General features: G+C 36.5%; 4 protein-coding genes across 13 annotated transcripts in view; 1 reads left to right on the top strand and 3 right to left on the bottom strand.

Moving 5' to 3' along the window:
- Positions 1 to 591: 591 nt before the first annotated feature.
- On the bottom strand, positions 592 to 3,491 carry LOC128675241 (uncharacterized protein). Its single transcript, XM_053754531.2, has 4 exons — positions 3,167 to 3,491; positions 1,909 to 2,049; positions 1,468 to 1,597; positions 592 to 770 (listed from the first exon to the last, which is right to left on the bottom strand). The coding sequence occupies exons 1-4, from the start codon at positions 3,288 to 3,290 to the stop codon at positions 707 to 709; spliced, it is 459 nt and encodes a 152-aa protein (XP_053610506.1). The 5' UTR covers positions 3,291 to 3,491; the 3' UTR covers positions 592 to 706.
- Positions 3,492 to 5,229: 1,738 nt separating this feature from the next.
- On the bottom strand, positions 5,230 to 16,427 carry SdhA (Succinate dehydrogenase, subunit A (flavoprotein)). Its single transcript, XM_053754520.2, has 13 exons — positions 16,267 to 16,427; positions 15,405 to 15,666; positions 15,039 to 15,112; positions 13,002 to 13,177; positions 12,522 to 12,674; positions 11,748 to 11,905; positions 11,307 to 11,471; positions 10,259 to 10,458; positions 9,508 to 9,705; positions 9,024 to 9,168; positions 8,264 to 8,499; positions 7,446 to 7,602; positions 5,230 to 6,095 (listed from the first exon to the last, which is right to left on the bottom strand). Exons 1-12 carry the CDS (start codon positions 16,312 to 16,314, stop codon positions 7,447 to 7,449), a joined length of 1,971 nt encoding a protein of 656 aa, XP_053610495.1. The 5' UTR covers positions 16,315 to 16,427; the 3' UTR covers positions 5,230 to 6,095; position 7,446.
- A 182-nt stretch (positions 16,428 to 16,609) lies between these two features.
- Positions 16,610 to 19,128, top strand: Taf11 (TBP-associated factor 11). Its single transcript, XM_053754523.2, has 5 exons — positions 16,610 to 16,789; positions 17,005 to 17,109; positions 17,538 to 17,988; positions 18,070 to 18,254; positions 18,768 to 19,128. The coding sequence occupies exons 1-5, from the start codon at positions 16,738 to 16,740 to the stop codon at positions 18,899 to 18,901; spliced, it is 927 nt and encodes a 308-aa protein (XP_053610498.1). The 5' UTR covers positions 16,610 to 16,737; the 3' UTR covers positions 18,902 to 19,128.
- Positions 19,129 to 20,090: 962 nt separating this feature from the next.
- LOC128675231 (zinc finger C2HC domain-containing protein 1A-like) overlaps positions 20,091 to 22,920 on the bottom strand; it is a 32,935-nt gene continuing 30,105 nt past the window's right edge. For all 10 annotated transcript variants that reach the window (XM_053754515.1, XM_053754513.1, XM_053754509.1 and 7 more), the window contains 2 exons: positions 22,559 to 22,743; positions 20,091 to 22,052 (listed from right to left, as the gene is read on the bottom strand). In XM_053754515.1, coding sequence (XP_053610490.1) covers positions 21,838 to 22,052; positions 22,559 to 22,743 — 400 coding nt within the window. In that variant the 3' untranslated portion in view covers positions 20,091 to 21,837. The remainder of the gene's footprint in view (positions 22,053 to 22,558; positions 22,744 to 22,920) is intronic.

The following is a 22,920-nucleotide window of genomic DNA, read 5'->3' as shown; positions in this document are numbered from 1 at the left end:
TATTTCATGTAAACACGGACGGTCACAAGTGGATACTTGTGACCCCCTATTTATACCTGTAGGGATGGAGTTGTCAAAGTCCATAAATACTAAATTTAATGTGTCTAACTTTTAAAATGTCGAAGTTTCATACAAACTTGCACCACCTATTTAATTTCTGAGATAAAAATAATCCTATATTCTATCATGTGGTGCTCCGTAACTTTTGTTGCATTGAAAATCCCATCAACATCGGATTGGCCTAAAAAAAGATACAGATTAAATAAAAAATGTAAAATAAAAACTACAAACACATACAATTAAATTATTATACAATATAAAATTTTTAAAAAGTAGTTATTTTAAAATTATAGACACTACAATTTTATTTGTGTGATTTATTACATAATTTTAACGCTTGTTCCCATTTGTTCTACTGAGCAGTAGTACATTGACATAAGGAAGTCGAACAAGTGGGACCCCTTTCCCATGACATTTGGAACTCCAAATATTCAAGTAGTCACTCCAAGGTTGGAGTTGCATAATAATGCGTTAACACTGCTTTATGAGCTTACAGTAATACTTGCTTGGTGATAGATAAATTAAACAATATTTCAGAGTAAATGTGTATGAACGTTTATTTTTAAAATATTGGTAAGTAAGTTTAATTATAGTATAAAACTAAACTATTTATCTGGACAGCTGTTAAAAGAGAACCGCGCCTCGTCTAGGGGCGGGAACATACGGGGAGAGTGAATGGGCCCGCCCTGTTTCCGGAATTGACAGCCGATCTGGAAATAATATTTTGTTTTAGGTAGTTACTTTAAGTCTCTCGATATTATTTTTCTGTTTTTATTTTTTTTAATTTAAATCTCACCCCAGAGTCCCTATATTATAAAAATGTTCGAATCAAACACGCTCGGATTTCTAATTAAATTTGTACATAAACCATCGACCCGTCCCGGCTTCGCTCAGGTAAAATGTAATAAATTATACACCTAAACCTTCCTCAGGAATCACACTATCTGTTGGTGAAAACCGCATGAAAATCCGTGCAGTAGTTTTTGAGTTTATCGCGAACAGACAATCGCGGCAGGCACTTTGTTTTATAATATGTAAGGATAATCTTATTATAATCTTATCTTAAAATTTGGAAGGAATAGCAAATAAGCTATATTATGTCATCCCGAAATTCTCACGAGAGCGAAGATTGTTTCCATCTTTTGGATTTTTTACATTTGGTACGATTACTATGTTGTATTCTTGTAGTTGTGTTTTTCATAAATTTAGAAAGGGCCCGGGTAGGCAATTAATTTATTTTTCAGTAGGTTTATTCCCATTCTGTTTTTATTTTTCCCACCATTTTTTTTTGTTTTAAGCTACAGATTTAGGGTTAGTCCATTAATTCAACTACTACGAATTCACCATATCTTACTTCCTATTCAATAATTTTAAAAAAGAAAATAGGGGAAACATTGGATAACCCACTGCTGCAATTCCGCTTGGAAAGCGAAATCTTCCGTCACTTTCTTCACATTATGCGGCGAGTACCGGTTGTAGAACCCCCAGATGCTGTTCATCAGCTTGCTGTTGTACTTCAGTGGTGACAGCTCCGTGACTGAAACGTAAATTCATTTCATTACTCACTCAATCCAAACACTGTCGATACAATACTCTATTGCACCTAAAAATTAAATCACAATCAATATCAAATATGACCAATGATCATGATAACATTTTAAAGCGTGTGCTTCCTAGAATTGGAACACTCCATAATCTTCCATGGATGAGATTTATACTAATAAAGCGATTAGGGCGTAGGAAGTCTTCACACCCGATAATGAAGTAAAAAAGTATTTTCAAAGAGGCTTGACGGCATTTTCGGCTCTGATTTTCTTTATAAAATATGTTTCCTTTTTTATAACTTACATGCTGCCATGTTGAAGAACTTGGTATCTGCCTTGCTCTTGGTGTTGGTAGTTAGCTGCATGTCCCGACGCTGGGTCTCTCGGATGCGGCCGGCGGTAAAGGCGGACGGGGGGATCGCGGCCATCGTCTTGGCTTGACAGGCTGGAATAAACAAAAATGTAGTTCACAATGTTGTCCGGGTCTAGGTGTATTTATTCGGCCATATGCCCTCAGCATACATATTTTTATGTTCTTTATTTTGTACAGTAGGTACAATACAATAAGTACTCTTTATATTGCACCAAAAGTGAAATATAGGTACAAAAGAGAGAAATCAAAGAAGGTACAAAGGCGAATTTCGCTAAAGCGATCTCTACCAGTCGATAGGTAGGTACCTAATTTATGTAACAAACACTCTCTCTATTTCCGTTAGAACTGTGACGCCGCCGCACCGCGAAGCCAGGGTATTAAAACAGCGTATTAAAATTCGAAGATACTGAAATTTCAAAGATTCCCTCCTTGAGAATGCTATTGTTACCTATGAGCTGCCTAGGCTTTGTGTCCCTTAGTTGCCTCGTACGACATCCACGGCAGGATGTGGAGTGGTCCTATTCTAGGGCGGAACCACACGCCATGAACAGATACACCACAAGGTACTTAGTAGAAGCTTTATGGTGACGTAGTCATCGTGATCTTTGTAGCTAACAATATCACATGACTTATATATAGATTTTTATATTATCGTCTGAGCTACATCAACAAAGTAATAGACTATGTAGAACACACCTCGCATTTATCTGGGGGCACGGTAGGGCCCCCGCCAAGACGAGCCAAGCGAAGCGCAAGTGCACTACCTACCCTTTTCTCGAAATGTTTCGTCGTATTTTTGAATCCTCGTAACTTTGGTTTGGATAATGCCAGATAGTTGAAATTTTCGAGATAAATTAAGTACCTACTTACATGATAATCCATCCGGACTGATTGAAAAAAGTATGTGACAATAACTATTCATTCAATAACATATCGTTTCTTCAATCAGGCTGAATAGCTAGGTGCACAGATGCGTATATACAAAACTTGAGAATAAGTAGATAGATATAGGTATAATCGTTTAGATTTCGCAGTGAAGTAACATTTATCGAATTCTGTTCATTAGATTAAGTGTGATTGGCTAACAAATATCAATCACATCAACAACTTTTTTAACTAAGTATAAGTAAGATTCATTATGAAATCGAAACATGAAACGTAAAAAAGGCAAGGTCAGCATGTTAATTACCTTTACACAGATTGAAGAAAATATTTCCAAGAGTGGAGAAACTCCGAATTTTGCCGGCACCAATAATGGAGCCCTTGCAGACGCCAGTCGTGGTACTCAGCCTGGTGGTTCTCGTCGGCACCATTAAATCTCTAGTAGTCAGTAAGTAGTCACTTGGACTCGCAACTTCGCACAGTTGTGCAACTCGTTTTGAACTTGGACAAAAACACTCAAAAATGTGACAGCTGTACGTCAATTCTCATAAAAAGTTGTCACTCTCTGGAGCGTAGCGCAAGACGTGGAGTGCAGGTCGCGACAAAGATGCCACTAGTTTACAGACATCAAAATGGCTGCGTTTGATATGAAGATGCCACGCACGACCCCCTTATCGTAGTCGCCGAGGCGTCGGAATTGTTCATTTCAAGATAATGTAATATCATATTTTATATGTCCGAAAATGTTCGCTATTTGGAGGTCCTGGGTTCGATTCCTAGCGCGGGCAAATATTTGTACACGTGATCACAAATATTTGTCTGCGGTTCTGGGTGTGTTGTGCCCGTTTCTGTGTTTATGACCATCGGACTCGCGATACAGGCTTAGTGCTTATTGTGGGCTGTTGAGTGTTGTCCACTTGTGCTCAAATAGTCAGTTTTACCTGAAATTCAGACTTCCATACTAATATTAAAATGATGCGAAAGTCTGTCTGTTCACTTTCATTAATATATCGCTGAAACGATGATCCCATCTTACCATAGTTCAACAAAAAAAAGCGCGTTCCAAATAAACAAACTTGCAATTGCATGCATTAATTTCTTGGACTATAATTTTTAAGTAGTAGACTTCGCTACTAATACCTAATGCTAAGAATGACATGAACTGTGGTCAAGCCGCTGCTGTTGGTATATGTAGATCACCTTAGATCACGGGTAATATTATAATAAATAATATGGTTAGACTATTTTATTAAAAGTATTTTTTAAGTCTACATTTGGGTTTATTTTTAATGTGACACGTAATTTTAGCATCATGTAGGTAAATGTAATTTGTCTACAACATTATAATCAAACAAAATACATTTACTACTTATAGTTGTATGTACAAATAATATGGTTTGATTGTACTTGCGCATGAGTTATCATCGGAGTTCACACGGTAACAATTTAATAATGATGTAAATATGTAATAATTACACTTCTTTATTTCACAGTTAAAGGACCCGCTGCGTAACTAAACTATGTTGAGCTCATGCGACTTTTGTTATGCAAATTTTAAGCGTAGTTTTATAGTGTACTTTGTATGTAGTCTGAGTACAGGTGCACGGGTCGATTGTCTTGATATGAAGAAAATAATTTCCTGGTGCTGATATGCTTTGTGCCCAAGATAGAGAGGTGAAAGGATTGCCAGAATATTGACCTTTGATTCATTGTATTTATAGAAGAAGCTATCAAAGGGTAATGACGACAACATTTTATGGCAACCAACTTCGATGTAATTTGGTAACTTACAGCAGAGATAAGATATTGAGAGTAATAAATTATTTTGTTTTGTCTGTATTGAATTCTACATCTACATGTTATTTTGTGTAAGTAAACTTTGTTATGAATTTCCTTTGTTCCTTTTAAAGTAAAATTTCCATAAATATAATATCTTGATATCGCACGCTTCATAAAGCTAATTGGAGATCATTGCGGTTATCTCGGTTTAGGTACTACCCAATTAATATTTATGTACCTATAAAGTTGCTTCTAACATTTCACCTATTACAATAGATACTACCTACTGCCAAGTATAACAGGACATGTAAGTTTTATGTGTTTGTTTGAACTGTTATAGCCATACATGGGTTTGCGCCAGATTTTTGGGAAGAAATTAGCAAATCCACACGAAAATAAGTGTAAATAGACAAATTCGAAACTAATATGAACATTATTTCAAACATACATCATAATTAATCACATGACTATGTTCCACCCGGAGGTCACGTCTTACAGACAGTAAACAATATCTTTATCATTTGTTTTTGGAACAATGATCTGACCGCGATACAAGTTCTACTAAATTGGGGAAAACAAAAACAAAGCCAGTAACATAATTTCATTATATTCACATATACTTATTCTGCTTATACCAAATCTGTATCCTTAACTTCTACTAAGTTGTACCATAATCAAGTTTTTTAAAACAAAATTCGTATAATACTGCGGAAATCGGAGTAGAATTCACACAAATGGGATAAAATTTTGATTTACATTTTAGTTTATTGTTATGTGATTAGAACAAGGAGATGAGGTAGGTATATTACGTCATGTTAAAACCATTAGCAATATTTTCATGCATGATTAAGTTTGCAGTCTTTTATCAGCAACATCTCATTCGTTGTTGAATTAAAATAATTTAAAAGTTTATGTTGAGATTAGTTTTGGTGGGGAGATCTGACATTTGCTCTCCTAGTCTTAAAATCAGAAGGTTGCAATATCATAACTCTAACATGAGGACAGAAACATAAAATCAGATACATCAAAAAATTATGATTATGATACCGATATTTACACAATTTCGATTCATATAAAAGTTTCCAACTACATTTTACACTAGTGTTACAAATACGTTTTCGAAATACGAAAAACATTCTTGCAGAATCGTTAAGTACGAGTTGCATCTAAAGCGCGTTTAATTCGTAATAAATGCTGATATTCACAGAAAAATATGACAGCAATAAAAGCTATTTCTTTTCGTAGAATAAAAGTACAAATGGTGGAGTAGTACGTGGCACTACCTTTTGTACTTTCGAGGTTATGTTAGCGGAGGTTTTTCATACTTGTGGCGCTTCGACAGGCATTTCACTATAATAAATAATATGATATAAATAATCGCGATTTAAATGAACATCCGAGTGATCGAGTGGTGCTGAATACTGATCGTCTCGGTCAGCATCGTCTTAAAATTATACCTGAAACAAATATAAATTAAATGGCAGCAAGAATCTTATTTTATACGATCTTAAACTTGATTTCAAAACCTCGAGTCTTTGATGAAGTGAAGAAGAAAATAGACATCGTGACATCTTCTATTTCTCTAAAATCACGATTTTACATTTTATCCTTTTAAAAAAGCCGGCAATTACTAGGGCAATTCAAGTTAATTACAAGAGCTTGTACATCGATCTGCCAGGTAGGCGTATTGAACATAGTCTATTTCATGTGGCTGTGGTTGAGAAACACTACAAGAACTATTATAAGACCACTTCTATTAATTTGAAGTCTGTGGCACGCTCGGTATGAGCTCACATTGATATATATGTCGGAGATAGTCAGGATTTGACGGTGACGCCATCTGGTGACGGCGACGATTCGTTATTTACTCATAACGTTCAATTTTGTTTTGTTCATTAATTCACTCTGTGAATCAGGACGAGTGTTACGACGGTCGGGGCATTCTGTCTTGTGCCTCGGTGCGAAACACACGTTTAAATCGTGACTCTGGTCACACCTGAATCACATTTATTTTTGAAAAGTTGATTGTTTTCCTTTGTTCAATTATATTTGAGTTAACTTAATTATTAAATAAGTCCCAGTCTTGAAGTGCTTGTGTTTTATTCAAAATGAGTGGAATTGCCGATAACTTGGATGATGGAAACCAGGATGACAGTAGGTCACCCTCACCGATTCTACCAAGTCGTCAACCTGACTCTGACATATAGCTATACAATTTTTCCTCCATACTATCCATATCCATATATGTTTCAAATCTTATTCAGATGAGTACGAGTATGCGTAGTCCGACATTGTTATTCACACCTCACTATCGAGTGGATTCGCAGTGAGACGCAGTTAACCAATCAGAATAGAGAGCTATTGTGATGCAACGACAACCACACCGCAATGTTATTGGCGGGCTGCGTCTCACTTCGAAAACTTTCGACGGTCGATATAGAACGGGCAAGTCGCACTTCGCACAACGGCCTCGATTTCAATTTTTAAAACCTGTATATTAATTGACGTCTTCAGAGAAAAGGCTGCTGTGAAGTTTGTTGCGTCGCTTCTTCTTCACCTGCGCTTTGGAAGTCGCTAGAAGACTTAGTTTAAGCAATTTTTTACGTCAAGAAATGATGTATATCATCCTAAATTGAATAAAGAATTTTGAATTTGTATGAGCGAATGTTATTCTTGACCAAACGTGAGTATAGGCGTAATATAACGTGTGTCGTTTGAGAAAATATAGTGCTAAAAATGTGTAAAGTTTTTTTGGTTTAACTTCTTAAGCTCTCGTGTTTTTGTGAATCAGGCGCTCATAGACCGACCTCAGTAGGTCCTGATGACGGGCGGCACAGTCTCGCACTCCTGCGTGTCGAGGGTCTGGTCGATGACGGGGCGGTACGTCAGCGTGGTCTGTCCGCTCTGCACGTCCGTCTGCGCCAGCGTGTGCTTCCGCCAGTGCTTCTCGAACGGCAGTTTCGACTGTAACGACAAAAAATCCGTGTATGCTTCTGACATGATACAGAATATCTTGAAAGGATATCACTTAAAGAGAAAAGTAATAAAGGGAAAATCGTTCGGGTGAAGAGATCCGAGCAGGTTATATGCCCCCGATAATTGAAAAGACGTATCTGACATAAGTTGTAAGTATATTCGGAATCTGCAAAGAAAGACAATTCCAAATAAAATAATTTCGAAAAAAAAAGACGTTTGTGGTCAAATTTAAAAAAATTAAACACAAAAGCAAAAATTATATTACATCTGTTTATTTTTTTGCGTATGTAGTAACTTTTTAAATAACTAAATGTTTACACATTCACTGCTAAAAGCACTGTCAATGGAAATCCTGTGTATGTATGTATGAAATCGTGTAGACCCATTTACAGAGAGAGAGAGATAATATATACAAAAATATGTTGCCACATGCAAAATGTTTAACAACTTTTGTTGTCTATGGTAAATTTTAATTGAACACACTGTTTGCCTGCTTCAGTCTTTTCATTGTGGCTGTTTATATAATGCGAGACGAACGTGCTGGTCATCTATAGGCCAGAGACCGCTAAAGGTGGAGGAGACTGGAAGACTGGCCTACGTTTAAAATCGGATATAATAGAGGCTGGTGAGTATAAAAAGAAATGTGTACCTGTCCCTCCAGCGGCTTGGAGTAGTCGAACTCGTCGCGCCTGGTCTTGTAGTCCTCGCGCGCGTGCGCGCCGCGCGACTCCTGCCGCGCCAGCGCGCCCTCCACGATCTGCACGGCGTTGAGCAGCAGGTTCTGCAGCTCCAGCGTCTCCACCAGGTCGCTGTTCCAGATCAGCGACCGGTCCGACACCTTCACGTCGCCGATCTGATTGTAGATCTCGTGGATTTGCTTTTGACCTGTCCAGTTTGTCAATATCATGAGTCTCATCTAATGATATTTCATCTGGATCGTTTCAGCGATAGGTGGAATGGAATAGAATAGAATCCTTATTGTGAACACACACACAAATATATACAATAGAAAGACTTAGGTAGAAGGTGTGTGCGCGCATCACAAGAAGTAACGACTCAGTCTAAGTAAAAATGCCCAGCACTGATTTTATTTGTCTTTTATTTTTTTGTATGTTGATATTTATATTCTGTACTGTTGGATAGGACTGGCCTGACCATCGCATCAGGCACATTTATCTAGTAGTTTATCTGTCAGATTATAATATTATATTTTTTCAGAAAGTGGTAATGCAGACCCTTAGGTGTACTATGGAAATATTTTTTTTTTCTTCCTTTCATTTTCATGTCGTATTCATTCTTAGCTAAAACTAGCGACGTCATAACAATAAATGTACAAGACGATAATGTTTTGTGTCAATTAGAGTTAACAAACTTTGATTGTTAGCAATAAATACGAGAATACTCCATACCTTCTTCCAGGGTGCTCTGCTGCCTGAAGACGGCAGCATTCTTCTGCATACACTTCTGCATGCGCAGGCGCAGGTCCGCCGTGGGGATACTGCCGTTCGCGTATCGCACGCGATCCAGATTCGCGATGCTGTTCTCTCCGGTCGACTGGAAGATAAATTGATTTTATGTTTTTCTTTCTGCAATTATCGAATCAAATAAACAATTGAAATAAATGCCTTAGTTCTATCACTGGTTTCTGCGCGTAGCGGCTTTTAATTGTGTTACGATTTATATAGATGACGATTACTTAGAAAAGGAAAAAATATTTTGAAGTAGGTGTTGCTTCTTTCTAATAAAACATCTCCAAGCAAACCCGAGAGAGGAAAGAAGAAGAAGGCATTTACTTAAATAAAGATAAAAAGTAACAAACCTACATGAAAATATTTACTGTACTTACGTTATTTTATTAGTAGAAAAAATATTGACATCGAAAGCTACACTTACATCTTTGAGTGGCGCCTGCGCATCGCCCGGTTTGGCGATGTCAGCGATGGTGAGCGCGCAGGCGCGGCCGAACACGACCAGGTCGAGCAGGGAGTTGGCGCCCAGCCGGTTGGCGCCGTGCACGGACGCGCACGACGCCTCGCCCGCCGCGAACAGCCCCGCCACCACGCGGTCGCAGCCGTCGCGGTGCGTCAGCACCTGACGACCAATTGCTTTTTCATATAGAGAAACTAGCTTTTGCCCGCGGCGTCGCTCGCCGACATTTCCCGCGGGACAGTTATTTTTCTGGGATGGAAGGTACTATTTCCAACCGGCAGAGTTATTTATCTAAGATGGAAGGTATCTATTTCCTACCGGAACAGCTAATTTTCCGGGATGAAAGGTACCATTTGTGTCCGTACTTAAAACTACATGCAAAATTTAAAGATGCGCGAAGAGGCAACAAACAAACTTACTTTGTATGTCCATGCATTGCATGCATTGTCATCCAAACTAAACGTGTGTACAAAATTTCAGCTCAATCTGTTGAAGATATCTGCTTCAAAATTTAGTTGCAAGATATCACCCAAATTGACATAACATAGGGATATACGTAGTTAAATTGCAGGTTAAATAAAAGTTTGTAAAAAAGGAGCAGTTATATAGGTGAAATGTCGATCGATTCTTCGATAAAAAAAAAAACAAATAAACCTACTTTACATTTCAGTAACGGTGGAGCAGGGTTAATATATCTGTAGCAAAAATGACAAACCTCTCCTCTGTAATTAGTAGGCGTGCCTCCCATGTTGTAATGTACGGTCGGCAACACAGGTATGGGCTCCTTGGTGACGTCAACACCGGCGAAGATCATGGCCGTCTCGGAGATGCCGGGCAGCCGCTGCTTCAGCTGGTCCGGGGGCAGGTGGTGGAGTTGGAGGTGCACGTGGTCTTTCTCCGGACCACAGCCTCGGCCTGGGTATACAATTTATTTATTTATTTATATGTGTATTTATTTGTTTGTTTGTAATAACTTTATTGTACGAAAATAAGTACATTAATCAAAATTAATACAAGATACATTGTACAACGGCGGACTTATCCCATGTAGGGATCTCTTACAGTCGACCGGCGATAGACTGAGAGGACATGTATACAGTAGCAGGCAAGTCAGATGTAAACAACATTAACATAGAAGACTACAAATTGTAAGAAAATAAATAAATATACTTATTATTTATTTATTTACTAGCGGCTCGCTCCCGTTTCACAAAACATAATAAATTATACATTTAAAAGGAAAGGAATCACATCATCTATCACATGAAAATACATGATGTAGTTTTTGAGTTTATCGCAAACAGACAGAGGACTTTGTTTTACTATTCTATACTAAGGTACTGGTATTAAACGCAAAACCTCCTGTTACATCAAAACAAGCAACTTTTATTCTACGACTTTTCGTGATTCGTAGTTTTTTTTTTCATATAAAAAATACAATCTAATTTGCGATTCTACACATCTCAACTTTATGTAATAGAATAATAAAAGTAACACGAGACAGTAAAGTAGTATTATGTAGGGGATATATTTATAGCAACGACATTACAACTAAAAAAAGGAAAACTTTTGTACTTATTACGTTTAAACAAAAGTCGTAGAACTACCTTGTGCGCCTTTGAAAGGTTATGCGTTAGATACCAGTAACCCTGTATATGTAAGGATTTTAAAAACTTTATTGTACAATACTTATCTATACTACCAAGCACTACTATAATTTTTGACCTTTCTTTAGACCTATTTCCATCGATCGTAATAATTACCTTCCATGATCTCGACGGTCATGGCTCTAGAGACGACGTCCCGACTGGCGAGGTCCTTCGCGACGGGCGCGTACCGCTCCATGAACCGCTCACCCTTGGCATTCACCAGGAATCCACCTTCTCCGCGGCAACCCTCCGTTATCAGGCAGCCGGCGCCGTAGATACCTGAATTATACAGAATCCTGTTAATGGTAAAGTTAACAGGTTGTAGTATTTGTTTCTATCCGAAAATTCAAAAAATAACAACTTAGTATTCGTGCACTGCTAAATCCTTTTGCACATGGCTGGTAGTCCACCCAGGATCAGCTCCCAATGATCCAACATTTCAACGGTTTACGGAACAGTCACGTCTTTTTTGTCACACGTTGAATGCAACAAGATAACAAGATCTCACTGACGACAATAAAAGTTGTGGCAAAATATATTTTTTTGTTGATTTACCAGTGGGATGGAACTGGACGAACTCCATATCCTCGTTCTGTAGCCCAGCTCGAGTAGCCATGGCGGTGCCGTCGCCGGTGCACGTGTGCGCGGACGTGCAGCTGAAGTACGAGCGGCCCGTGCCGCCCGTCGCCAGGATCGTGTTCTTGGCCTGGAACCTGCGTACGCGCATCACACTTTAAACCTAATTCTTATTTATATAACAAACGTACATTACATCTATCATAATAATCCTAATACGATAAACGCAACAAGAAAGCTATCCTCCAAAATCACACAATACACCAGAAATAACGATATCAATGAATGAATGATATGTAGTATAATAGAATGTCATTTTCACATATAAATGTCAAATTTTGTCGTGAAGTCAATGCGTGCATTGTAAATCTTTTTTAATGTTACGTAACATGTGCGGGTCACAAAAGTATATTCTAAGCAACATAACAGGCCCGGACATTATTATTTTTTTATTCTCATGAAAATACTAAAGAACAACCACCAATATTTTACGAGGAAAATGCAATCGTATCAAAATCTGCACATTATCATTTTCAAATTGACTTTACTCTTGATATAGAACAAAAAAATAAAAGTCTTTTTACCAACTTTCATTCTCTTCGTTATCATACAAATCCTCATGTATGAAGACATCACATCTCTCAGTCGACTCTTATGACTACTCCTGGTATGCGGCGGTCCTATTCTAAGGCGGTAACCACACGTTTAGAGTTAAACGTAAACTAAATAAATATTGTAAATACAATGTTATACCTGTGCAGAGTTCCGTCCTCAAGGTTGAGCGCGATGCAGCCCTTGCAGACGCCGTCCTCCATCAGCAGGTCCATGGCGAAGTACTCGATGAAGTACTCGCAGTCGTAGCGCAGTGACTGGCCGTACAGCGTGTGCAGCAGGGAGTGGCCCGTTCTGATACATATTTATTTTAACATTAAAATCTTCACCATTATTATATCACTAGTGTCCCGGCTCGGCTTCGCTCGAGGTATAAGTCTTCGGAAGTAAATCGTATAAATAATAAGTAAAACTGCATCGAAATCTGTGTCGTGGTTTAAAAGAAGTATGCTTACAAATAGATAGACGCGAAGGGTAAGTTTGTTTTATACTATGTAGTAATATGTGTATTTCTTTGTATGTAGTCCGATTCGCATTCGGTTTTTTTAATCGCTATTTGATTTAACTATTTTGAGGGAAAGATTACTGTAACTAAAACCAAAAAATATAACGAAAATTAACCTGTCCGCCACAGCGCAGCACCTATGCGCCTGTCCGCCCTTCCCAAACTTGAGGGACTGTCCTCCGAAGGCGCGCTGGTAGATCCTGCCCTCGGGAGTGCGGGAGAACGGCATGCCGTAGTTGTCCAGCTCGATCACCGCGTGCGGCGCTTCCCGAGTCATGTAGTGAATTGCGTCCTGATAATTAAAATGCCATTCTTATGCAACTTTAATAAACGTAGTACGTATTCTATTCCATTATTGAACAGAAATATACAACTAAAAAAAAAGCAATGTGCTCAGTATGGCAGGTAGAATTTCCCTGACGAACTGAGAGGCTTACATGCTATTTTAAAATATTATATTCTATTTTAAACTGATATTATGAAGGACTTGTGAGCCTATACAAAGAAATTATCATTAAAAAAGTATCGTACTGTTATTAATTCAATAGACAAAATAGTATTCAAAATTTTTATCATTAGAATTTAAAACTTATGCCATGTTATGTTTAGAAATCAAAATCAACTTTACAACTTACTGTCTGAAGTACACTGAACATTGACCTATTTTCCATTCTAATGGATTTCTCATATCATATACCAACATAAAATCAGAAGGACGAAAATTGAAAGTAAAAAAATCTTGAAAAAGCAAATAATCGCATTTCAGCTCTTATCTTTCTCGCTTACATTGTGGCCAGATATTTAGCTCGGTAGACTGTTTATCACAGATCTATTTTCCATTACGTTCTCTAATTTGTTAGGTAGTTTGTACAGCTATTCAGCTAACAGCCAGAACAAATTGCATGCGACTACGATAAAAGGGCAGAGGTACCAAGGTTATCAGTTGTCTACGTACTAACTGATATTTTGTGAATTGCATAATGTAACGACCATGCATCGACGTAGAAGGGGTAGAATAAATAAACATACAGGTGGATTTTTTATTTCAACACTTTTAGATTTGTTTATTTATAAAATAATGTTTTTAAAAAATACAAACTTAAAAGTATTAAAAATAAAAAAGTAAGTATATATTGTTTAAATCAATAGGGCCATTTGGTTTGGGTTCTTGGAAGTTTGAAAGTTATGTCTGTTCCGCTTTCGCAGAGAAATTCACGGGGGCGAAGCCGCAGGCAAAAGCAAGTCATAATATAAAATTATCCTTATAGAATCAGAGTAGGTATATTGTGGCTATCTGATAAGAGTCTAATGCAATAAAAGAGCAATGTTATTGTTTTCATTAAACAGACTGAAACATTGATGTAAATGAAATATATTGCTTAGAATTATAACATGAACTAATGGACTATAGTATCAATTATATAACTTATTACAGTTCATTGTGCTTGTTTTTCCGTACAGTATAATAAATTATGAAAATTTCTTTATTGCATAATATGTAAATATCTCCACAATATGAATGAAGCACAAGACACACAATAAACCCATTGAATAAATGTGTCATTAGTAGTAAGGTTGCCATCACATCACAATTATAATGCTAACCACTACCATTGTATAAAAGGCTTGTTCAAAGTGCTATGTTTAAAGTGAAAAAGTTTGGAAACAAATCATGAATATGATTAATTCAACCTTGAGAGAAAAGACTATGAATACTACATGATAGTTCACTTTGCATATTTTTAAGTTTATTACAGAAAAAAAGAAAACAAATTGTTTGACGTAAAAGTTTGCCACGAAATGAAGTTTTCAATAATCTAAAGGAAATGGAGTCCATTTCATCAGTTTCTTAATTTTTTTCCAAAGGTTTTAAGTAAATTTCCAATCACAATGATTGATCAATCAGCATGCTTGGCAATTCACTTAACTATATTATACATAGTTAAGTGAATTGCCAAGCAATTGTGATTGGGAATTTACTTATATATATATATATATTTACTTTACTTTTAGATTGTGAATACAAAAACTGTGTTAAAAAATTTAAAAAACGAACTTTGATTGCAAGGGAACCAGACCGTGTACTCTATTATTATGACATGTCAAAATTGTGGAAAACTCTATAATGGCTAGCAAATAAATTTCGTCCTCACCTGATCTCCGAGCCAGTCAGATCCCTTCACAGTGTCGTACATGTGCCATAACCAATTGTCTTCTTCCATGTTGCCTGAAATAATGAAGTTTTCTAAAGAACAAGGAATTGTCAAAAACTTAATAGCCATCTAGGGAATACTGGATGGAGTTTTTTCAACATCTATTTATTTATTAAGGTATAATTTATTTAGTAAGGATATAATTAATTTAAACAAATATGTAACAAAAGTTATCAGTCTGACTGTGACCTAAGAATGTGTTCACACCACATGACAAACAAAAACATAGTTCCACAAGTAACAAAGTGCTATGAAAACAATTTCTTTTTTTTTACATAGTCTCTTTTTTATATAATTGTGTAATACCTAGAGCAGCATTGATGCCACCTTGGGCTGCCACCGTGTGGGATCTCGTTGGGAACAGCTTAGTGACTACAGCAGTCTTGAATCCCTCTTGTACCAATCCAAATGCAGCTCGGAGTCCGGCACCACCTGCTCCAATAACCAATGCGTCATGCTTGTGGTCTATAACTGTGTATGCTTTTGTTGTGTTGCTGTTTGTTGAGGCATCTTTCGCAGGTCGGGCTCCTCCAACAGAAAGATGCAGGTTTCTGTACAGGTATGTAGCCTAAAAGATGGAACAAATTTTATTGTCAAGTTTTTTATGTAGAAATGAAAGAAAAACACAGTAAAAATGTTTTTGGAATGTGTTAGGTTAACTAATTAACTAAGAGCAGGGCTTGATAACATTGTGCAATATAATGTTTTGAGTTAGGTATGCTATGTTTATGGTTGTTATTGCCAACTCTACAAATGAACCCACATCACAAAGCATTTTCTGGAATAAACTAAGGCTATAATTTAAAGGAATTTTGGCTTATATCACTTTTGGGATATAAGTGCCAAAATTGAAATATAAGTTTCACTTCTCTAAAACCGACTAACAATTTGAACAAGACTTCACTGAATAATTATATGAAATATAAAAAAAAGTATTAATAATTTTCCATCCATTTTCATAGTAGGTATCCAAAACAATCCAAAAAGGCATTTGTATCTTTAATATTAAGATGTAAAGCAGAATAAATATATTTGCATTAACCATTTCATTATTGATTATTGTATGTAAATGCATCTTTGTATATTGAAAAATTTTGTAATAGGGATAGGTGTACCAAAACATATTACATAACTAATTTCAGACTAAGTTAAAATACAATGGACTAACCAATGATGCCGGGCTCTTTGATACAGCGACCTTAATTAATGCGCTCATGATGGAACTCTCTATCCGCACCGGAGCACAAAATTAAAATTTGTTTTTGAAGAAATTCACATTGACGAGCTTCAAAAGCACAAGACGTGCAAAACTGAAAAAGCAAGACAAGCAAGACTTCGTAATCGTCGCTGTCAATGTCAAAGTTAGTTTTGTTTTTGTGTCGAATTGTACCTGACACCAAAGATGACTTTTCTTTGCGTTTTGTTTCTCACGGGCTTAGTTGGTTGTTAAGAAAGCTTTAGCTTATGTTTAAAAGTAAAAAAGTCAATTAAAATTTCAAAGTCAATGATCAGTCATTACGTGAAAATAGGTAAAAGAAAAATAAAATATAATTTTTTACATATTTTTCAGGATTTTGTAATAACAATAAAAAATCATAAATTGCAGTTATTTGGATGATAGAATAGGTAATTATATATTATGGCTGATAATCCGAGCAGTGACGGGCTTTCTGAAGCTGAAAGGTTGCGAGGTAAGTATTGTTGTAATTTCTAATAACGACAGAAAAAATGTGGATAAACATATAGTTTACTTCAATTAATTGACTGATAATTTTAACTACAAAATCTTTTCTAGACTATTGCACTGCACACAATGCACGTATATAACATACGCAGATTCAGGAGACAGACTAGAAGCCAAAATGTAGTAGGTCTTCATAAACACTTCTGCAATTTTCTTTTTCAGAAGAAGAATTAGCTCAGGAGTTGGAACACAGTGACTCTAATGAAGAGGATTCGCAAGAAATATCTCTTGAAATTGAAGAGAAGTTGTTGAAGGATGAGCCAGAGTGTATGTAAATCTTTCATTGGAAGGCATTCTACCACTATGCTTAAAGTGGTATATTTAACTTTACTTTCCATCATAATACATATCCATAAAAATGGTGCCCTGGAACTTTGATTGATTTGTCACGATTGTATAGTATTATTTGGGGGTAGACTTAATATTTTGACTATTTAATAGGCACTTATATTGTTAACTATTACATGTGAACACTTATTTGCTATTTATTTGACAAACCAATGATGACTTCATAGAGCAGCCATATTTAGGTCAAGTTGGGACAGATTTTTTATAATAATGACCCCAGCACTGCACCGTTTCGGGTTGAAAACATAAAAGTATAATAGCAACATGTCTATTTATATATAGTTTTGATCAAATTAAACTATTTTTGTACCTAGTAATAAAGTAATGTAAAATCCTTATGTTTCCAGATACTACTCTTGTAAATTATGGAGAAAGCATACCAAGCACAACCATTGAGAGTGAGATTGTTGAAACTTACTCTGACAGTTCTCAGAATGTGGAGACAGTGCATAGGGCAGATGAACTCGGAAATATTTATACAGACAATTCTGATAACTTCTTAAGCTCTCAGCCTGATACACTGACTGAAGTGACAGACCAATATGAACCATACATCAACGAATACTCGTTTGATAACTCTCATCTCATTGACCCTACACAAACAGAAAATAACGAGAAATATGATGTCAATGATACTTTGAATAAAGATACCATTGTGATGCCAGATATTAATGAATTTCAACAAAGTGAAACAACAAATTATGAATCTCAGATGACAGAAGAGATGTTAATGAGTGAAAGGGAAAGGGAGAAAAAGAGTAAAAAGGAGCTAGAAGAGGAAGAACGTGAAAAGATGCAGTGAGTCCATGACTTTCTATTTATGTTATGACACATGAGCTTTTGAGTCAACATATTAAGGCCATGTTATTTGTATTTCAGAGTGCTAGTATCAAATTTCACAGAAGAGCAGCTAGACAGGTACGAGATGTATCGGCGCGCGGCGTTCCCCAAGGCGGCAGTGAAGCGGTTGATGCAGACTATTACTGGATGCTCCGTGGGACAGAATGTCGTTATAGCCATGTCGGGTATCGCCAAAGTGTTTGTTGGGGAAGTTGTTGAAGAAGGCAAGTGTTCAAAGTATCACAAATTCAGTACCCTGGCAAAAAAGCAACCATGTATCTACTTGTAAACTCTTAAATCACTGCATGCAGGTTACCTGTAGTGATTTGCGCACAGTATATTTGATAACTTTTTAGTTTGATAACTTTTACATTGTTCGTGAAGAAGTTTTTTTGTTAACAAAGTGTATAAGTACATATTTTAAATTTCATGTACCAATTTAGTGAATCAAGGCGAACTAGGTACCTATATTATATCTATATATGTTTACGAAATAAATTATTATGATCCTTACATACATATTATAAAACAAAGTCCTCTACCGCGTCTGTCTGTCTGTTCGCGATAAACTCAAAAACTACTGCACTGATTTTCATGCAGTTTTAACCAATAGATAGTGATTCCTGAGGAAGGTTTAGGGGTATAATTTATTAAGTTTTTACCCGAGTGAAGCCGGGGCGGGCTGCTAGTTTTTTCTAAATTTTTTGACAAGATAAAAATGTTCTTTGGTCTTTCAGCACTGGAAGTTTTGGAGAAATCAGGTGAAGCTGGTCCTTTGCAGCCCAAACATCTTAGGGAAGCCTTAAGAAGGTTAAGGATGAGAGGAGCTATACCGACGAGGAAAGCCCATCGGAGTTTTTTTAGGCTTTAGCAATTTTTAAGACTGTGTCATCCTGTGTGTACATACTAACATGTAAGTGTAAATTAACGTAATACTAAGTCAATTCTACAATTTCTACTAACGAATTGAGTAAGCAATAACAATTCAACCTTTTTTGTAATGTTAACTATCATGTTGATGCAAGTACAGTAAAATTATCCATTTTTATTTTTCATAGGAATAGGTTGATTAATTGCAATATAATTTTTGTACAAGAACTATGTTTTTTTATTACTTTATTAAACAATTTAAAGAGGCATTACAGCGGCAGTTACAGCTGAGCTCCTAGATAACAAATTGAAGACTATAAAAATATAATAGAAAAACCATCTTTCATTCTTCCGGTTAAATTCCATTTTTTTTGTAAAAAATATCTATTACTTACCTCATTCACGAAAGTCGCAATAACTAAAAAAATAACAATTTGTGAATTTTTCCGAATCAGTTTATCGTAGTTTTGTTTTGTGTAAGGGATTTAATCATCAAAAATAAAAATATATAATTGTATTGAAAGTGAAGTAGACACAATAGACGTAAGAACTAAAAATGACAAAAAACTTACGCGCGACCCCACGTGCCACCCCAGCTCGGTCCCTGTTAAAGGAGCCATAACTTTAAAGGGTTATCATAGTAGTAGATTAGTAGTCAAAGGCTGTAAGCTGTAAGGCATCAATTGCAGCCCGAGATATTTAGGGCATATTTAGGCACGAGCGCAGCGAGGGCGCCTTTAGTTCGAGGGTGCAATTGATGCTTATGCCCGAGCTAACTACTCTGCTTTACATCTCGATTGTGAGGTAAATAGAAAAGAAACCGGCATTACAGAATTGTTTTTTCCTAATTAGCGTAAAAAAATATTCAAAGTAAAAGTTTTCGTTCCCACCTTTTTTCATTAAAAATAACCAAGTAAAGAATGTTTTAATTTTTTTTTCAAGAACGAAATTGAGTTTCACCGTTCGATATTGAAAATTGATGACTATTATACTCATGAATATGAAGAAAAGGCTGAAATGCATGATGTCTATTGCCAGTATAATGGTTACATGTACGCGAACTTTTTGAAAGAGTAAAGTTTTTTTTTTAAATTACTTACCGCCCTAGGGCTTTTAGGGCTAGCTACATTATTACCCTAGAGCGCTAATTGGATGAGAGATGTAAAAAATAGTTAATGAAATGAAAAGTGTTTAATAAAATGTTAATTTTATTACATGATAAATTGTTATTTAATTAAAAACAATATACAACAGTAACTAAGGATTATTAGTTCATAGATCGAAATCTTCGAAAATAAAATCAGTCTTGTTAAATGGCCAACTACATTGTAGACGAGAGACTGGAAATCCTTGGAAAACTTAATACATTCAATAAAAAATAAAAGGGCTATCGTTAACAAAAAAAACATGTACACAAATTCCATTCAAAACACAAAAATAAGAATTGGCACTCAATAATTCTTATGAAACGATATAATTTCTAACAATGTAAAATAGTCCAGAAGTTTTGGCGTACACCAAGCGCCAGTTAGCATTTGATTAGTGTACTCTGGCCTTCGTCGGTGTGTGTATTTTATCTCCCGCATAAGTATAAAGTGGCTTGGTTTAACTTTTGAACCTTGAAGAAGGAAAAGACACACAAATACTGAATACAGAGAGATACACTGATACACAGGCCATCATATATTGTTAACAGATCAACTGACGCATAGTATAGCATCTTTTGTTTATATCACAGTTTTCTTAATTCCCAGGATTGCTCTGGCCGTTGTTTTTGGCATTTCTTGTAAAAAAGAAACGGAAATTATACACAAATAAATTATATGGTAAAATACAGACAGTATTGATTAAAATTAGCTCTAGCTACGCAAGGAAGGCACAAATTAGTTATCAATAGCATTTGGTAACATTTGTAACATAAAATGTGTAATATATTAATATTTATAATAAGCCATATCATTATATGGGAGAACACTCTTATAAAATATAAGAAATCCAACATTGTGCAAATTCCAGACTACATTTCATGTGCAAATGGAATAAATAGTAATTCATAGGCACATTGTACTCACACAAAGTTTAACCCAATTTTAAAAATAGGTAAATTTTGGTAGATTCAATTCATAATAAAGGTGCATGTTAACTAATCATTATACCTTTAAAAAAGTAAATACTAAGTAGTTAGTCGATAAATTGCTTGCTTGTGGCAACTTATATGGTCACACAAGTTCAAGATTCCACTTTGATACTGTCTTTTTTAACAATTAATATTGTTCATGATAATTTGTGCATATCTAAGTCCCAAATGATATATAAAGTATACACAAAGTACTGAAGGCGATAGGAGCCTGTACATTTTGTTTAAAATAACACAATAAACACGGAAATGCAGGCAACTTTTTGCGGTCAATATCGAGTCGATATTTCGTCTTTATAAAACGAATTAAACTGTACAGATGTACAAATTTAAATGTACGAAACAATCGTGTACTTCGCCGTCATTATAATATAAGACTAGAAATCGTCTCACAATTTTAATATAAGACCTACAGTTCACTATGGAACATTGTATGAGTGTAGACTTTATGAAACATTTTAAGCAGTTATTTGCATTCAGATTATAATTACTATTTATATACCACCAACACGAGTGAGTTCAAGATTCTTGAGGCGGTCGCCATTACAGAAATCGGTCGGACATCATCATAGACAAACTTTTGTAGAATTTAGAACACGCAATGAATGCTTTATTTCCACGCGAGGATGCTTTGAAGTCTACACACAAACGCTTAAATTCCATTGACTGATCGGACTAACTCGATGCCACTTGACATCTTACCGTATTCACAACGTTGGGGATTCACAGAACTACGTGACGTTGACAAAAGACGACACTTTACACTACGTCCTGTAGTTATCACTTTGGTAGATATCTATTCAGACGCGCAAGCGCTTGACGCCGCACTGTATGCAGAACTTGGCGGAGTCGACGGGGAACTTGTTGCCGCACTCGTGGCAGAAGCGGGACAGACGCGAGACCCGGTCCCGGTCCCGCTGCAGCGACGTCTCGGACCCGCTGGAGCTCAGCTGTCCGCTGCGGCGCCACGCCTCGGGGCTGCGTCGCGACGATGCTCGGGAACTCACTCGCTTTTCTACAATAATGTGAAATTCGTCTTATTCGTAATAATAAAAGAATAGAGTAATAGTTGATCATTCTTCATCATAGTCATGACCTACTTGGTTCCTACAGTTGAATATCGAAAGCCTCCACGCAGGGCAGGTGCGAGGAAGGAGGGCGCACCTAACGCGCCATATGACGCATTGGGAGTTATATGAAGTGCTCTTACTTTTGGAAAAAAATAATATAGACACAAGTATCACAGGTCGTCGAACTGTATAAATAGATTGGTGTTGTGGAAAATCTGACACCAGTTTTAGTAATAACACTCGACAAGAAGCAATTTTTATTGGCATATAAGTACAGTTATGTGCTATTCCGTTTTCAGTTTGCAAAATGTAAAGGTATCCTGGAAGAAATTGCTTACACCAGTAAAGCCGCCTTTTGCACAACGTATCTAAATCATTACGTCATCTTGTGTAGTTACATAGTATAATAAGAGTAGGTAGATACCTATGTAACTAATTTGTGCGAACATACCAGCGTGAGTGTCCTCCTTGTAGGGCGCGTGGTCGTCGAGCTCGGCCGAGCGCTCCATGGCCAGGAACTCCTCGCTGGAGCCCGACCCCGACTCCGACCCCGCCGGGATCTGCTCCAGCGACGTCAGCCCGTTCGGCTCCTTCGAGTTGCACAGCGACAACTTTGATGGGGATATTCTGTTTAGGCTAAAAAAAGGTTTATTTGACATAGGTTTCTGAAAAATACGCATGAATGTTTACTCTTAATGTTTTTCCAATTTCTTTTCAAAAAGTCGGGAGCAAACATATTTACTAGATGGATACTATTACTACATAGATATTATCAAACATAATAAAATAAAACATAACGAGTATGTTTTTTTT

This window comes from Plodia interpunctella, chromosome 14 (genome assembly GCF_027563975.2).
Source record: "Plodia interpunctella isolate USDA-ARS_2022_Savannah chromosome 14, ilPloInte3.2, whole genome shotgun sequence".
NCBI classification, from domain to species: domain Eukaryota; kingdom Metazoa; phylum Arthropoda; class Insecta; order Lepidoptera; family Pyralidae; genus Plodia; species Plodia interpunctella.
The sequence above is the reverse complement of the archived record's forward strand: the minus strand, read 5'-3'. Positions and strand labels throughout refer to the sequence as shown.

What these genes read in the sequence shown, in the direction of transcription:
- LOC128675241 (XM_053754531.2), bottom strand. Translation starts at nt 3,290, where the DNA reads ATGGTGCCGACGAGAACCACCAGGCTGAGTACCACGACTGGCGTCTGC. An exon ending in TTTCTTCAATCTGTGTAAAG is followed by an intron (nt 2,050 to 3,166) that starts GTAATTAACATG and finishes TGTTTATTCCAG; the next exon opens with CCTGTCAAGCCAAGACGATG. An exon ending in TTCCAAGCGGAATTGCAGCA is followed by an intron (nt 771 to 1,467) that starts GTGGGTTATCCA and finishes TATTATTTCCAG; the next exon opens with ATCGGCTGTCAATTCCGGAA.
- SdhA (XM_053754520.2), bottom strand. Translation starts at nt 16,314, where the DNA reads ATGAGCGCATTAATTAAGGTCGCTGTATCAAAGAGCCCGGCATCATTG. An exon ending in GAGGACGGAACTCTGCACAG is followed by an intron (nt 11,906 to 12,521) that starts GTATAACATTGT and finishes GCGCGTACGCAG; the next exon opens with GTTCCAGGCCAAGAACACGA. An exon ending in GACCGTCGAGATCATGGAAG is followed by an intron (nt 10,459 to 11,306) that starts GTAATTATTACG and finishes TTGTATACCCAG; the next exon opens with GCCGAGGCTGTGGTCCGGAG.
- Taf11 (XM_053754523.2), top strand. Translation starts at nt 16,738, where the DNA reads ATGGCTGATAATCCGAGCAGTGACGGGCTTTCTGAAGCTGAAAGGTTG. An exon ending in TGAAGCTGAAAGGTTGCGAG is followed by an intron (nt 16,790 to 17,004) that starts GTAAGTATTGTT and finishes TTTCTTTTTCAG; the next exon opens with AAGAAGAATTAGCTCAGGAG. An exon ending in TGGGGAAGTTGTTGAAGAAG is followed by an intron (nt 18,255 to 18,767) that starts GCAAGTGTTCAA and finishes TTGGTCTTTCAG; the next exon opens with CACTGGAAGTTTTGGAGAAA.